Raw genomic sequence first — 16,740 nt, forward strand, 5'->3', positions numbered from 1 at the left:
AAGACAATTCAATGGAGAGTTCAATGGTGCTGGAACAATTGAACATCCATGGTAACAAAACAAAACAAAATCCTTACCCATATCTTGTCAATTCAACCATGTTAAGATTAATTTAAATCGATCATAGAGCTAAATGTAAAATCTAAAACTATACTTGTGGGAGAAAACATAGGATAAAATTTTTGTGACCTTGTGTTAGGCAAATAATTCTTAGATATAACACTAAAAGCATGGTCCATAAAGAAAAAACTGATAACTAAGATTTCAACAAAATGGAAAGTTTTGCTCTCTTCATTAAGAGAATGAACAGATAAGCTACAGACTGGGAGAAAATATTCGCAAATTTTACTTCTTTTTTAAAAAATTACATATCTGACAAAGGACTTAATCCAGAATATATAAAGGATTTCAAAACTCAAGAATAAGAAGTCAAACAATCCAATTCAAAAATAAGCAGAGTATTTGAACAGACACTTCACCAAAGAAGATATGTAAATGGCAAATAAGCACATGAAAACATGTCCCATGTCATTAAATCATTACGGAAATGCAAATTAAAACCACAATGAGATACAACTGCACACCGATTAGTATGGTTAACATAAAAAAGGAAGTAAATTGGCAGTATCAAGTCCTGGCAAGGATGTGTAGCAACTAAAACTCTCAGACATTGCTGTTGGAATGGAAAATGGCATGGCTGCTTTGGAAAACAGTTTTCAGTATCTTACAAAGTTCAATATGCAGTTGCCATAACACTCAGATATTTACCCAGGAGAAATAAAAATAGACGTTCACTGGAAAACCTGTATATGAATGTTTGTAGTAGCTCTATTTGTAACTGCCAAAAGTTAGAAACAACCTGAATATCCCTCAACTGGGGAATGGATAAACAAACTGTGGTACATCCATACAATGGAATACTAGTCAGATATAAAAGGGAACGGATTACTGATACACGCAAAAACTTGGATGAATCCTAAATGCTTACTCTAGTTGAAAGAAGCCAGACCCAAAAGGCTACATACTGTATGGTTCCATTTATATAACATTCTGGAAAAGGCAAAACTATAGGGACAAAAACAGATCAGTGGTTGTCAGGGGCTGGTGACTGAGGGAAGAGGTTGATTACAGCATAAGGGAATATTTTGGGGGTGATGAAAGTGTTCTGAATCTTGACCATCGTGGCAGTTACATGAATTTATGTATTTGTCAAAACTCATAAAACTAAACTAAAAAGTCTGAATTTTTTTGTATGGAAATTATACCCTAACAAACTTGACCTAAAAACAAAAAAATCCTGTTGACTTTAGGATGAAGCTTAAATGCCTTTACTGGACCATTGGGAGGCCTCCTTCAGTGGTGTGTGGGGCAGAAATCAGACTGTAGTGAGTCATGTCTTGACGTCCTCTGCACTTTCCTCCCTAGGACTTGCCCCAGAAGCTTGAAATTTCCATATACATCTCCCTTTTATCTGTTACTACTCCCCTCCATTCCACCCTGCTGCACCTAGAGCCTTGGAAGGCACTGTCTCCACTACCCAGCCTCACGCTTAGCAAATAGAAAACCCTTGTTTGTTGAATGAAAGAATGACTAAATGGATGATTCCTATGGATGAATTCTACCTATTTACATTGAACATATTTTGGTGTTTTTTTGAACATACTTTTAAGATTCTTTTAAAAGGTAGACATTATTTCTCAATATCATGCAAAAAAATTCCTGTGGCAATAGTTGTTTTTCATCTAAGCCAGTTGATTCCTTGTTAGCCAGACTGCCAAATTTGACTTACCTCCCTAAAGACTTGCAATATATTGAAAGGATATCCTGTCTGGTCTTCCAGGCTTTTCTGTCTGTATTTTCAAATCCAACTTCTTCGCTACCTTAATCATCTCCCTGGAACACCATTTGGGGTAGATCCTCACTACCTGTCAACTCTACCATATACTCCTCTAACTGGCAGTACATTCAAACAAGGATTGATCATGAAACAGAGAGAGGACCACATCCGCTCCAAAGGGCTTTCCTCAGCAGGCATGATTTTTCTTCACAGGGAGAAAAATCCCCGTGCTCTGCTTTAGGTGGAAAGAGGTATGTGATCTTGGCCTTATCTCTTTCAGATCGGCTCCTACTTCGGGGCCTCCCTCAGCTCCGTGGATGTGAACAGAGATGGCAGCTCCGACCTGGTCCTCATCGGGGCCCCCCATTACTATGAGCAGAGCCGGGGGGGGCAGGTGTCCGTGTGCCCCTTTCCCCGGGGGGTGAGTGGCTGATGAGACCCGGGCTGGGTGGGGTCTGGGTGTGGAGGGGTCGCCTGGGTTGAGCCCTGACACTGTTTTTGTTCTGCAGAGGGCTAAGTGGCAGTGTGGTGCTGTCCTGCGAGGGGAGCAAGGCCACCTCTGGGCCCGCTTTGGGGCAGCTCTGACGGTGCTGGGGGATGTGAATGGGGACAGGCTGACGGACGTGGCCATCGGGGCCCCGGGAGAGCAGGAGAACCGGGGTGCTGTCTACCTGTTTCACGGAACCTCGGGACTGGGCATCAGCCCCGCCCACAGCCAGGTGAGTCCCGGTCACTATTTTTGTTATAACTGTAGCCTCTTTGCCAATCTGTCCCTTTCTAATTCAATATTCCGACAGCTGCCAGATCAGTTCTCCCAGTAGTCCTTTTCGGAAGCTTCAAAAATAACACATACTTCACAGAAAAGATTCATTCTTACCACAACTAGAGGAGGTGCACAGGGCCATCATCACTCCCACTTTACAGACGAGAAGATGAAGGCTCAGAGGTGATGAACGCTGAGGTGGAAGTGTTAGGATGTAGACATTCCTTTCCTCCGAATCTCAGTCTTGGTAGGATGACCAGCAGACCCGGTTTGCCCAGATCTGTCTCGGTTTTAGCACTGAAAGTCTCACAGCTCAGGAAGGCCTATGGTTGGTCACCCTTCCAGGACTGCATGCTTCATGGGCTTGTGACTTGTGCAGTTACACGGGGCTCCTCTCTCAGAACGGCGCTGTGCTTAGATTAAGGCTCTGCTCTGACCATCTTGAAACTCTTAACAACTTTTGAACAAGGAGTCCTACATTTTTTTCTCCCCACTGGGTCCTGCAAATTATGTAGCTGATCCTGATGGTTGGTCACTTGAAATGCGGGTCACCACAACTGGTTTCCTCTCTAAACTGGCTCCCTGTTTCCTGCTGGATGAAGCCCACTGTCTGGAGGGACCCCCACGGTCTGGCAGTCTCCCATCACAGCCTGCCGAGGCCATCCAGTCTGCTGGCTTCTGGTCTCTGTTTTTTTTTCCAGCCTCACATTTTTCTTCTGTCCTTTCTCTGTCTCCTCATCACTCCTGCCAAATCCCTCATCCTAGAGGTTCAACCCTACCCACACATCCAAATCACCTGAAGGTCTTAAAAAACAGGTGCCTGGGCCCTGCCAGTAGGGGTTCTGATTTAATTGGTCTGGGGTCAGGGCCCCAGGCATCAGTAGAGTTTTTTCAACATTGTATTTAGAAAAATTTCAAAGTTAACTGCAAAGTTGAAAGACTTGTCCAGTGGACATCTGTATATTTATGAGCTAAAATCTACGATGAATATTTTACTAGATTTACTTTATCACATCTCCATCCTTTTTCTACCTGTCCATCAAGTTCATCGTTACTTTTTTTAGTGCAATTCAAAGTAATTTGCAACACCAGTCCAACTTTACCCCTAAATACCTCAGTGTGTATATCATCAACTAGAATTCAAAATATTCAAATATGCTTACTGTTATTTTTAAGATCAAATGTACAGACAGGAAAAGCACAAATCTTTAGCCAGTCAAAGAATTTTGAAAAATATAATCCACAATCCTATCAAGATGCTGAACATAATCGTCACTCTAGAAAGTTCCCTCCCGCCCCCATCCAGTCAATTTCTGACCCCATTCCCTCCCAGAGGAAGCTACCGTTCCAATTATTTTCCACCACAGATGAGTTTTGCCCATTCTAGTGCATGGAATAGTACACTACATAGGCCCTAGTATTTTTCACACGCTCTGGAGTTGCAGCCCGGGCTAAGCACTACTGCCTTACGTTCTTCCCTCTGTGTCACGGAGCCTCTTTCCACAATTGTGTGAATATTATAATATGCCTCTTTTCATTGGCACCTGTTGTTTCTCTGTGTAAATGGGATTTGAAGGCTCTGGTTTTACTTCACTTTTATTACAAAAGCTTTACATGCTTGTACAAATTTAAAAATCTAAAGTAAACAGTACCGCAGGTTCAGACATTTGGTGTATGTGCTTGGCTGAGGAGCCAATGGGGCGAAGCTACCATCTGTGGGATTATGACTGAACGCCTCTAAGTCAGCATCCCGCCCAGGCGGAACAATGCGGCAGCGCCGCGGAAGCCTCGGTTGGCCTCGGATAGCCGGTCCCCCCCGCCATCCCCGCCGCGCGTCGAGACCGGGGTCCGGTGCGGAGAGCCCTTCGTCCTGGGACACGGGGTGCTGCCGGAAAGGCGGCCGCCCCCTCGCCCGTCACGCACCGCACGTTCGTGGGGAACCTGGTGCTAAACCATTCGTAGACAACCTGCTTCTGGGTCGGGGTTTCGTACGTAGCAGAGCAGCTCCCTCGCTGCGATCTATTGAAAGTCAGCCCTCCACACAAGGGTTTGTAAAATAATAAGAAAAAAAGAAGAAAAAAACCAACAGTGAAAGTCTTAACACCCTCCCCTTATCTGCACCTGGAAAGGAAAACAAGGTAAGGGGAGGGTCCACACACTCACCCACCCTCACCCACACCTACATACCTGCTCTCACCCACCCACAACCCCCATACACCCACTCCCACCCCACAGACTTTGGAATTAAAAAACAAATGCAAAAAGGGTCGTGCAATACTATTGCTCTACTGTTTGCATTTTTTACTTGCTCTTTTCCTATGACTGGGGCTAGGGTGATCAGTATGCAGACGAGCAAAACTGCTGTGGCTCTCCCAACTACCATATTATATAATTTCAAAACAAAGCATCCTTCCAACGGAATACGCTAACTTTTTCTCAAAAAAATTTGCAGTGTAATGTACGTGCAGTAAACACACAAATCTCAAGTGATGAACTTTCCTATCTGTGAACTCAAGTAAGCACCACCCAGATTAAGATATAGCACATTTCCAACATCCCACACTTCCTCATTCTTCTTTCTAGTTGATAAACTCACTTAAAAAAAATGGCAGTAAAATATCCATGACCTAAAACTCACCATCTTAACCACTTTTATGTGTACACTTCAGCGGCATTAAGTTCGTGACAAAATCACTTTTAAAATTTCTTAATATATTTGGCTGTTATCCTTTCAGTGTTACTTTTGCACATAGATTAGAGTCAAAATTGTTCTTAACAGCTTATTATGAAAAGCAACAATTTCCACACCCACACTGTGATTTCCTCTTCCTTTTCCCTCTCCTGAGGAAACCACTTTCAGCTCTTTCAATGATTCTCCATACTTCCCGAGGACACAATTATTATTCTGCTTCTTGATTTTTGTTTTCTCATTGACTTCCCACTATGGGAGGTGAGGACTGAGCTCTCTTTCAGGCCCCTCTTGCCACATATTCACACGCCTCCCATCCCACCCCCCCCATTCCTTAAATTTATATGATAATTTTGCTTAGATCTATGTTCAGTGTTTGCATTTTCCTGACCATGTAAAAGAGATTCAACTGAGTCAAATAGTATACTATAACAGTTCTTTCCTGTGAAACTTTTTGTTTTCCCTGGAAAACCCTGTAATTGATGGACACTTGGGTATCATCTCAAGGTTGTGGTCTAAAGCTTAATAGTTACCCTAATTCCTTGAGAAGGTGTGGGAGGTATGACTTGAGTGGAGCCCAGACAATCTCTCCTTGGGTCATCCCAGGAGACTGAGTTACACTCTTCCCTATTCTTTCCCACCCCTTTCTCTCCTCCTCTTTTCTACCCTCAGCGGATCACAGGCTCCCAATTCTCTCCGAGGCTCCAGTATTTTGGGCAGTCACTGAGCGGGGGCCAGGACCTCACAGTGGATGGACTGGTGGACCTGGCTGTAGGGGCTCAGGGGCACGTGCTGCTGCTCAGGTGAGAGCACACCAGGTATCTTCTTTTTCTTAACATATGTACTTCTTTTTATTTTTAATAATTTAAAAAAATATTTATTTATTTAGGCTGCATTAGGCCTTCGTTGTTGCTCGGGCTTTCTCTAGTTGCGGCAAGCGGGGGTTACTCTTCATTGCGGTGCACGGGCTTCTCGTCATGGTGGCTTCTCTTGTTGCGGAGCACGGGCTCTAGGCGTGTGGGTTTCAGTAGTTGCAGCACGCGGGCTCAGTAGTTGTGGCTTGTGGGCTCTAGGCACGCAGACTTCAGTAGTTGTAGCACGTGAGCTCAGTAGTTGTGGCTCACGAGCTCTAGAGCACAGGCTCAGTAGTTGTGGTGCACGGGTTTAGTTGCTCCCCGGCATGTGGGATCTTCCCAGACCGGGGCTCGAACCCGTGTCCCCTGCCTCGGCAGCCAGATTCTCAACCACTGCACCACCAGGGAAGTCTCCCAGGTATCTTCTTTTTAAGGAGTGGCTTTGCTGTACGAAGGCCCCTGAGGGCCCTCTGGTGTCCCCCCACAGGTCCCAGCCGGTGCTGAAAGTTGAGGCGACCATGGAGTTCACACCCAGGGAAGTGGCAAGGGATGTGTATGAGTGTCGTGAGCGGGTGGTGAAAGGCCAGATCGCTGGGGAGGTCAGAGTCTGCCTCCGTGTCCGCAAGAAAACACGGGACAGGCTGGGAGAAGGTGAGGCTGGGTGAGTAAGTCTCAAGAGGTTAAACGACTGGGGACATGGATGGGTGGCCCAGAGTAAAGTTCTCACAGGCTCCGATAGCCTTCTTCAAGCTTGGGTGGAGTGAGCAAGTGGTTCCCCTGCTGGGGGGGTGGGTGGGGAGGCCCAGCAAACAACCCTAAAGAAGTAAGCATGTGGCACTCCTTTACACTCTCAGTTCTCCAGAGAATGAAGGGCCCCTGTGAACTAACCAGGTCTTTTTTTTAAACTGAGAGATAACTCGTTTAAAGGGGAGGTTGAGCTGATGAAGCTAAACACAAACTCACAAAGCATTCAGATATGCATTTTATCACAACTAACTTGACTTCCTTCCTTGTCTCTATTCTCAAAGAGTGGCACTGTGCTTAGGGTGAGGAAGAGTAATGATGGTTCTAGAGAGAAACAGGGGGAGGGGATAAAATTGGTTTCTAGCAGTAATCTTACCAGACTGAGGAGATAACAGTCAGAATTTGGGGCAGCCAGCATGGCTAGAAATTGAGAGCAAAGTCTTGGAGACTAGAGAATTACAGAGAAGGTGTCCCAAAATCTACATAGAAATTTCCTGTAAGTCATTGGCTGACTTTTAAGCCATGCATGTCCAGATCAATACTCTTAGAAACTCAGTGGAAGACAGCAACTGGAGAGCTCAAGAGTTGAACAGAAATCTAGCAGCTTCCCCATGCTGGGGAAACAGAGATTTGAGAGGGATCTTAAAAAACACCTTGGTCCTTCTACTGGGACAATGTCCATTGAAACCAGCAAACCAAGAGAAACAATAGACAATAGAAATAGACCCATAGGTGATTCAGCAATTAGAATTATCAGATAGGAATTTAAAAGATAACTAAAATTAATATCTTCGAGAAAAAATAGGAAATGATGGAGAACTTCATAAAAAACCTGGAATTCATGAAATAGAGTTAAATGGAAACACTAGCCCTGAAAAATACACTGAATGAAATTGAGAATTCAATAGATAGATTTAATAGTAGATTAGAAGCAGAACAAACAGATATATACTACTATATATAAAATAGATAAACAGCAAGGATTTACTGTATAGCACAGGGAATTATATTCAATATCTTGTATAACCTATAATGGAAAAGAATCTGAAAAAATATATGTATAACTGAATCACTTTGCTGTACACCTGAAACTAACACAATATTGTAAATCAACTATACTTATATTTTAAAAAAGTAGAACAGAGAATTAGTGAACTGGAAGGTAAGTAAATTGCAAGTATCCAGCTGAACACACAGAGAGAAAAAAGGATGAAAAATAAACCATAGGAGACATATGGGACATGGTGAAAGATCTAATAAACATGTAATTGGAATTCCAAAAAGAAGGGAGAGAGAGAGACGGAATAAGAAAGAAGCAAGAGTTAAACCTAAATGGTAAAAGAATGTGAAAAAGAATAGATACATGTATATGTATAATTGAATCACTTTGCTGTGCACCTGAAACTAACGCAACACTGTTAATCAACTATACTCCAATATAAAATAAAAATTAAAAAAAAAGAAATGGTGGTAGAGAATTTTCTAAAATTGATGAAAACCATCAAGATTCTCTACCAAATTAGGAACTTCCCTGGCCGTCTGGTGGTTAAGACTCCCTGCTTCCAATGCAGGGGGCGTGGGTTTGATCCCTGGTTGGGGAACTAAAATCCCATATGCCATGAGGCCAAAAAAAAAAAAAAAAGAAGATTCTCTACCAAATCAAAGAAAGATAACATTAGACATTGTACCATCCCAAGGCACAAACTGCTGAAGGCCAAAGACAGAGAAAAAGTTAAAAGCAGCCAGAAAAAATATACTTAATTTTCCAGTATGTGACAGAATAGCTAGTATTTATTGAGCAGTTACTGTGTGGCAGACACTATGCTAAATGCTCTGTAGGCACTATTTCGTTTTCACTATTGGGAAGGTCCAATTATTATCTTCAATTTAAAAATAAGGAATTGAGGCCCTCAGAGAGGTCAGCTAACATGTCCAAATTCAGATAGCTGGAGAGCAGAGGAGCTGGGCCTCCACCTGCTGCCAGTCTGACTCCAAACCCAGGCTCCTCACCACCATTCTACCCTGTCCCTTCAGGAGATACCCAGAGCACCATCACATATGACCTGGCTCTGGACCCAGGTCGCCCACATTCCCAGGCCATCTTCGAAGAGACAAAGAACAACACTCTCAGACATATAGTGACGTTGGGGCTGAGTCAGAAATGTGAGACCCTGAAGCTCCGGTTACTGGTGAGCAGAGGGTGACCATACTCCTGGGTCCTCCAAGCATGGGGCGGGCTTGGGATGTTGAGGAGGGCAGACCACCAAAACCCCACTGTCTCTCAGGATTGTGTAGAGGACTCACTGACCCCCATTGCCCTGCGCCTCAACTTCTCTCTGGTGGGAAAGCCCTTGTCCTCTTTTGGGAACCTCCGGCCAGTGCTGGCTGTAGATGCTCCGACACTCTTCACAGCCTTGGTGAGTCTGGGAGTTGGAGTCCAGCAGGGGTGTGGAAGGGACCAGAGGCCAAGGTTGTTGAAGCTCATTTTATTTCATTTCACATAATTTTATTTCAAGATTTCATTTTACTGTTTCATTTCACCTCTTTTCATGATTTCCTTTCATTTTTCTCATACTCTGTTTTGGCAGTTTCCCTTTGAGAAGAATTGTGGCAATGACAGCATTTGCCAGGATGACCTCAGCATCACCTTCAGTTTTATGAGGTGAGTTTCCTGTCCTCATTTTTACCCCCAGACCTGCACCATGACCTGCTGCTCTGTTCCTCTCCTGGCCCCCAGGGGAGCCTGGCGCAGAGCAGCTGCCTCAGAGGTGTGTTTGTGTGGCTGCCTCGTGCACTGTCTTCTCTCTCCGAGTGTCTGCGCCTCCTTCCCGCCGGAGCAGACTCGCTGCAGGAAAGCACTCAGCATCTCATGGCATGGCTTGTTCCCACCACAGCCTGGACACCCTGGTGGTGGGTGGTTCCCGGGACTTAAACGTGACGCTGACTGTGAGAAACCAGGGCGAGGACTCCTACAGAACACAGGTCACCTTCTTCTACCCATCTGGCTTGTCCTATCGGAGGGTGTCAGGCGCCCAGGTAGCCAAACCCTTCTCAGGCTCCATCTGACTTTGCGTTCCCTGCCCCCATGGCTGGTGTTTGACATCATCACCTCTGCCTCCCTTGCCTTCCAGAACCAGCGCTCACAGCGGTTCTGGCGCCTGATCTGTGAGTCTGACGTCTCCACTGAAGGGTCTGGGACCTTGAAGAGCACCAGCTGCAGCATAAACCACCCCATCTTCCCAGAGAACTCAGAGGTCAGGCTGTTGGCTCCTCCTCCCTTTTTCTCCTTTGTCTTCCTCTGAATTCTTCCCTAGTTCTTCTTTTTCTTCTTCTTCTTCTTTCCTCCTCCTCTTCTTTCTTCTTCTTCTTCTTCTTCTTCTTCTTCTTCTTCTTCTTCTTCTTCTTCTTCTTCTTCTTCTTCTTCTTCTTCTTCTTCTTCTTCTTCTTCTTCTTCTTCTTCTTCTTCTTCTTCTTCTTCTTCTTCTTCTTCTTCTTCTTCTTCTTCTTCTTCTTCTTCTTCTTCTTCTTCTTCTTCTTCTTCTTCTTCTTCTTCTTCTTCTTCTTCTTCTTCTTCTTCTCCTTCTCCTTCTTCTTCTCCTTCTCCTTCTCCTTCTCCTTCTCCTTCTCCTTCTCCTTCTCCTTCTCCTTCTCCTTCTCCTTCTCCTTCTCCTTCTCCTTCTCCTTCTCCTTCTCCTTCCTCTTCTCCTTCCCCTTCTCCTCCTCCTTCTTCTCCTTCTTCTCCTCCTCCTTCTTCTTCTGCTATTTCTACTTCTTCTCGTCCTTCTCCTTCTCCTCCTTCTTCTTCTTTGCTGCACTGCATGGCTTGTGGGATCTTAGTTTCCTGGCCAGATATTGAACCTGTGCCCTCGGCAGTGAAAATGCATGGAGTCCTAACCAATGGACCGCCAGGGAATTCTCTTCTTTTTTTTTAAAGTAGATGTTTCTTTTTTTTGAAAAACAGCTTTATTGAGATAAAATTCATCTACCACACAATTCACCCACTTCAAGTATACAATCCAGTGGCTTTTGCAATGTTCACAGTGTTGTGCATCCATCACCATGATCAATGTTAGTGTATTTTATTACCCCAAGAAAAGACCCTGCTCCCCTTAGCCATCAGCCCGTGTCGTCCCATCTCTCCCAGCCCTAGGCAACCACTACTCTATTTGCTGTCTTGAGATTCACCTATTCTGGATATTTCATATAAATGGAATCATATAATAGGATTGCTTCTTTGACTGAGCATCATGCTTTCAAGGATCATCCGTGTTGCAGGATGTATTAATACTCAGATTCTTTTTACTGCTGAATAGTATTCTGTTGTACGGATGTGCCCCATTTTATTTACCCATTCTTCAGCTGATGGACATTTGGGTTGTTCCTTCTCTCTTACTCTTGTCACTGTCTCTTCTTTCTCCAACTCCAGATCACCTTCAATATCACATTTGACGTGAACCCTGATGCTTTCTTTGGAAACAAACTGCTTCTCAAGGCCAATGTGACCAGGTGCGCTATGCCTGGCCTCCTCCATTTTGAGGCCCCAGCCCCTGGCACCCCTGTTCAGGGTGGACCATTGCCCTCTCCCCACTGGTTCTCCCTTCAGTTCATTTGTTTACTCAACAAACACCAACTGAGCACCCACCACGTTCCAGGCATGGCCCCCTGTGCTGGTGGAACAGTGATGGACAAGACAGCTGTGATTCTTGCCCTCACAGAGGTTATAATTTAGGGGCAAAGACAGACAGGAAAGCCGATGATTATGATACAGTATGAAATGAATGATGTCCAGTCTTCTTGGGAGATTGGTGTTCAGAGAAGACTATACATTCAGGCTGTGAGTTAGCCAAGCAAAGGCATGAATTGAGGCTGGGCATGAAGACAGAGAGAAGGAAGTGTGGACCAAGCAAAGCCCGGAGACTGCAAAGGTCAGGCTGAGTTTGAGCACAGGAGGCAGGATTGAAGGAGTTGGTTAGATATAGGCTGTGTCATGAAATGACATGATAAGTGCTCTTAGGGAACTTGCAGTTTAACTTGGGAGTGACGTGATCACCTTTGCATGCTAGAAAGATCACTCTCCAGGAGCGGGGGAGATTGGGGTGGGAGTCATTTTGAATTCAGGGGACCAGTGAGAAGAAGACATCCTTCTGCAGGCATCCATCCTGGTGAGTAGGGATGGGCCTGGGCTACACAGGGGCAGCCCTGGTCTTTCCTACAATCTCTGTTTCCTCTGTTGGATTTAGAGGACAGCGTTTAGGATGCTGAGAGGACAGGACTTGGTGGTTGGTTGGTGATGGAGGGTGAGGGAGAGGAAGAAGGAGAAGGAAAGGCTGATTCTCAGTTCTCAAGAGCTGCCCAGAGCTCTCCGTTTCCCTTCAGTGAGAACAACATACCTGGGAACAACAAAACCGAATTCCAGCTGCAGCTGCCTGTGAAATACGCTGTCTACATGGTGGTCACCAGGTACTGGCTGCTGGGGCTTTTAGTTCTGCCTTCACCACTGGGCTGGACATGGCGCATTGAGTATCTGTGTGCATGAGTCTGTGCACGTGTGCCTGTGAGTGAGTCTGAGGATATGTGTGCACACGTGTGTGTCTGTACGTGCATGCGTACGTGTGTGTGTGAGGGGCCCAAACTGGCACATGCTGCAGGTCCCACCCACACTGCCCCTGCACACCATCCCGCTCGCACCCTCTCAGGGCTGCATTACCCGCGTGCCTGTTCACCCCTTTACACACTTAGCCCAAGACCCCCTCCCAGGACTCCCCTGATGTTCTGTCACCTCCTGCCCCTTCTTCCTTCTCCCATCAGCCTTGAGGTCTCGACCAAATATCTCAACTTCACGGCCTCAGAGAAGACCAGCCACATTATAGAGCATCAGTATCAGGTGGGGAGCTGAGAAGGAGCCTGGGGAGGGAAATCGAGATGATGGGAACACAGAAAGAATGGTAGGAGGGACTTCCCTGGTGGTCCAGTGGTTAAGACTTTGCCTTCCAATGCAGTGGGCACGGGTTTGATCCTTGGTCGGGGAACTAGGATCCCGCATGCCACGTGGCCAAAAAAAAATATGATCGGAAACATGCATGAGGTACCTGCTTTGGGCCAGGCTCTGTTCTAAGCTTGCTGTGAATCCACACACACCACCACGTGCATCCGTATGTGTATACACACACGTATTAACTCATTTTATCTTCGTAATGACCCTGTAACAGAGGTACTGTTGTCTCCCCCAGTTTATAGACGAAGAAACTGGGGCTCAGAGAGGCTAACAGAACATGCCCACAGTCTCACCCCTAGTGAGTGGAAGAGCCACTGCTTCCGACCAGCCTGTCTGGTTCTGGAATGGGTGTTTAACCCCTGTGCTCTCCTGTCTCTCAGAAAGCATCAAGAGGCAGGATGCTTGGGTCTGTGAGGCCTGATTCAGTACTGGGCTGTTGGGAGTGGGGAGCCTGATTCTAGTTGCTGGTGGGGGCAGAAAGGCCAGAACCCTGATATCTGCCCCTCCCCCCCCACGCAGTTCAACAACCTGGGAGGGAGGAAGCTCCCCATCAGTGTGGTCTTCTTGGTCCCCATCCAGCTGAACCAGGTGACCGTGTGGGACCAGCTCCACGTCACCTTCTCCCAGGTAAGCACAGCTGGGCCTGAGGATTGGGCCCAGCTCCTCTCTCCACAGCCCTGGTCTTTCCTAAAATCACTTCTGTTTCCTCTGTTGGGTTTTGGAGCCATTTCTGATCCTCTCTTGGACCTCGGTTTTCTCACCTCCCGGAGGGTGGACCCAGGAGCCCTCGCTTCAATCCGTCCTCACAGTGTCCCTCTTTCCTCAGAACCTCTCCAGTAGATGCCACACCAACAAGAGTGACCCTCGTCGCTCTGACTTCCTGGGGGAGCTTAAGAAGACCCCACTGCTGGTGAGACTAAGCCCAGCCTCAGCCTCGGGGCTGCACGCAGACTCCGCACTGCCCCCTCACCTGGGCCCAGTACCGGCTCTCATCTGCTGGCTGAGTGCATGCGATGTGGCCTGCATCCAGCTGTCCTGCTCACCTCTCTCCCCTCCTCCCTTCCCCAGAGCTGCTCCATTGCTGTCTGCCAGAGAATCCAGTGTGACATCCCGTCCTTTGGGGTCCAAGAAGAATTCAAGGTCACCCTCAAGGGCAACCTCACATTTGACTGGTATATCAAGGTAGGTGGGTACCTGAGGCTCGGCTGGGCACAGACGAGATCCTCCAGGGCCAATGGGTCCAGCTCCCATCCTCTCTCTCCCACAGACTTTGCATAACCACCTTCAGGTTGTGAGCACTGCGGAGATCTTGTTTGATGATTCGGAGTTCGCCCTGCTCCCAGGACAGGGCGCCTTTGTGAGGGCCCAGGTATCTGTCTCGGGCACAGAGGGACCGCTGGAGGCAGGAGAGGAGGCTGGGCTTGTGGGAGAGAGAGAGAGAGGGGGCTGGGGAGGAGGAGTGAGGGCTAGGGTTAGGGGGCACAGGGGATTTAGTCATGGGGTTCGGGGAGCACACAAGGTCTGACTGGGGAACCCCCAGAAATCCAGAGTCTTTCTCCCCTGATGCCCCCCCTCCCCCTCTCCCTGCTCCAGACAGAGACCAAGGTGGAGCCTTACGAAGTACATAACCCTGTCCCGCTGATCGTGGGCAGCTCGGTTGGGGGGCTGGTGCTCCTGGCCCTGGTCACTGCCGGCCTGTACAAGGTAACTCCCCCGGGGCCCTCTTCCTGCCCCTCCCCTCCCCCCACCCCCACGGCTTCTCACTCAGCAGCGCCTTCCTGGGTTCAGCTCCCAGCTGTGCCTCGGGCAGCTCACAGAGCCTCAGTTTCTTCAGCTGTAAAATGAGACTATAAATACCCATTCTGTGGAGGTCTTTGGGTTCGTATCTCTAGAGCACTTAGAATGGTCTCTGGTACAGAGTAAACACTATATAAAGAGTACTTATTATTATATTTTAGATTTCTTTCCCTCTTTTCTTTCTCAATAGTGATGCCATCCCCCTCCCTGTCCCACTTTCCCCAGATCTATTCTGCACTCCGCCACGTTATTCTTTGCATCTCTTGGTCCCGCCGTCTCCCAGCCTGGCCCGCATGGCCTTCACTCGCCCTCCTGGCCTTGGTGCCCTTACTCCCCTGCCTCTGCCTCCACAGCTTGGCTTCTTCAAACGACAGTACAAGGACATGATAACTGAAGCTGGTCCTGAAACTGCCTCCCCCCAGTAACAGCAGCTCCTTCCCCACTCCTTGCTGAGTGGCCTCCCCTGCAGCAAACAGGATGTGGTCGGACCGAAGAGTGAGCGGGTCCCCAGGCTGCTGGATGGACACATCTGTTGGGAGACCAGGGCGGTGATGTCTCACTCAGGAGCAACCTGCTTGGGTTTCCATTCCTGTGTGTCTGTGTGTGTGTGTGCGCGTGCGTGCACGAGTGTGAATTGTGTGTGTGGCTCAGATCTCTCTCGCATGAGGACAAGTGCCTTCCGCACAAATCTCAGGCAGAAGGGAGTTGCTTGGGCTTCCTTGTGTGTGGGTGGAGGTGCCATTGGTTCTTCCTCGGGGACAGAAGTGATGGCAGCTTTTGTGGGTGAACACAAAGGGAAGTGCAAGAAATCCTCCCCCAGCTATAGGAAGCGAGACCTCCTTTTGTGTGTGAGCCCGCAGGCCAGCAGGAGCCCGTGCAGCTGGGCCTGAGCCTACCTGGACAAGGCAGCAGGAACCTGTCCAATCCATTCCACACTAGAGCTGATGTGTCCAGTGTGCAATGGTGCACCTCCCTTTATGTATTCACTTTATTATTTTAATGCTACTTTTATTTTTTGAATGGATGAACAGGTCCGTAATATCAAAATCAAAAGACACGCAAGGGTGTGTGATGAAGTTTCCCTTCCATCCTGGTCTGCCAGCCATTTAGGTCTCTTGTAAAGGGTAGTCCAGGTTATGCGTTTGGGGGTCTCCTTCACAAAGATTCTAGGCATATGCAAACACACACACACACACACACAAGCTTTTTTGCACAAATGGCAGCATGCATTGTTTATACTGTTCTGCATCTTGCTTTCTTCATTAATATGGCTCAGACATTGTTTTATATCAAGACATAAAGTACTTTTTCATTCTTTTATATAGTGCACCCTGTTCCACTGTGTGGGTGGATCCTAACGTCCTTGTCTCCCTCCGATATATTATTTCTAGCTTCTCACAATGACAAACAATGGTGAATTAATAAATTGAATATATGTCGTTTTTGCATATGTGTAAGATAATTTATAGGATACATTCCCGGAAGTCTGAATTCTGCCAGAAGCAACCCCAAGAGAAGAATTTGAGTGAAAGAAGCTTATTTAGGAGAGACTCCAGGAAATATCAGTGGGGGAGGGACGTGAGCTGGGGAGGGAAAGGCAGCCAGTAAAGGGTATATTATCAACAGAGGGACCATTATGAGCTCCTGGAGTGTAACCCCACCGGGGAGGTCTGGGACGCAAAGTAGAACACACACCTTGACACTTCCCACCCGAGCAGAGAAGGAGCTGGCGTATGGATACACCAATTCCACATAGTTATTGGCTGAGGGTTGCTCTTTGTGGGGAAGGAAGTGCTAATTCCCTGGCACTTCTGGCCAGCCCTGAATGTAGGCAGAGCGGCTCTGGTGGCCAGAGAAAGGGCTACAGATGCTGCCAGTTGGAAGTCTGCCAGGTGAGCATAGCCCCTGGCAAGGCCCGCAGGGATCCGGGCAGGGTACCAACAGCACTTGCTATGAAGAGTGAGTACAGATGAAGTTTTGATAGCTGTTTCTAGGTAGCCCTCCCTCCTCTGGGGAGTTCTCCCACTGCCCATCTCCCAACCTTTGCCAGTGCAGTACCCA

General features: G+C 47.2%; 1 protein-coding gene across 3 annotated transcripts in view; it reads left to right on the forward strand.

The window, feature by feature from the left end:
* The window catches only part of ITGAM (integrin subunit alpha M), a 37,742-nt gene extending 21,622 nt beyond the window's left edge, over positions 1-16,120 (forward strand). For 2 of the 3 annotated variants that reach the window (XM_082431184.1, XM_082431186.1), the window contains 18 exons: positions 2,118-2,258; positions 2,347-2,556; positions 5,962-6,092; positions 6,631-6,794; positions 8,922-9,076; positions 9,173-9,304; positions 9,476-9,549; positions 9,782-9,923; positions 10,019-10,141; positions 11,314-11,393; positions 12,264-12,347; positions 12,696-12,771; positions 13,402-13,509; positions 13,709-13,792; positions 13,951-14,064; positions 14,150-14,251; positions 14,476-14,586; positions 14,905-16,120. In XM_082431184.1, coding sequence (XP_082287310.1) covers positions 2,118-2,258; positions 2,347-2,556; positions 5,962-6,092; positions 6,631-6,794; positions 8,922-9,076; positions 9,173-9,304; positions 9,476-9,549; positions 9,782-9,923; positions 10,019-10,141; positions 11,314-11,393; positions 12,264-12,347; positions 12,696-12,771; positions 13,402-13,509; positions 13,709-13,792; positions 13,951-14,064; positions 14,150-14,251; positions 14,476-14,586; positions 14,905-15,066 — 2,193 coding nt within the window. In that variant the 3' untranslated portion in view covers positions 15,067-16,120. The remainder of the gene's footprint in view (positions 1-2,117; positions 2,259-2,346; positions 2,557-5,961; positions 6,093-6,630; positions 6,795-8,921; positions 9,077-9,172; positions 9,305-9,475; positions 9,550-9,781; positions 9,924-10,018; positions 10,142-11,313; positions 11,394-12,263; positions 12,348-12,695; positions 12,772-13,401; positions 13,510-13,708; positions 13,793-13,950; positions 14,065-14,149; positions 14,252-14,475; positions 14,587-14,904) is intronic. The other variant, XM_082431185.1, reaches the window with a different exon arrangement.
* Positions 16,121-16,740: the final 620 nt, after the last annotated feature.

Source organism: Balaenoptera physalus, assembly GCF_965194825.1.
Source record: "Balaenoptera physalus genome assembly, chromosome: 16".
In the NCBI taxonomy this organism is placed as follows: Eukaryota; Metazoa; Chordata; class Mammalia; order Artiodactyla; family Balaenopteridae; genus Balaenoptera; species Balaenoptera physalus.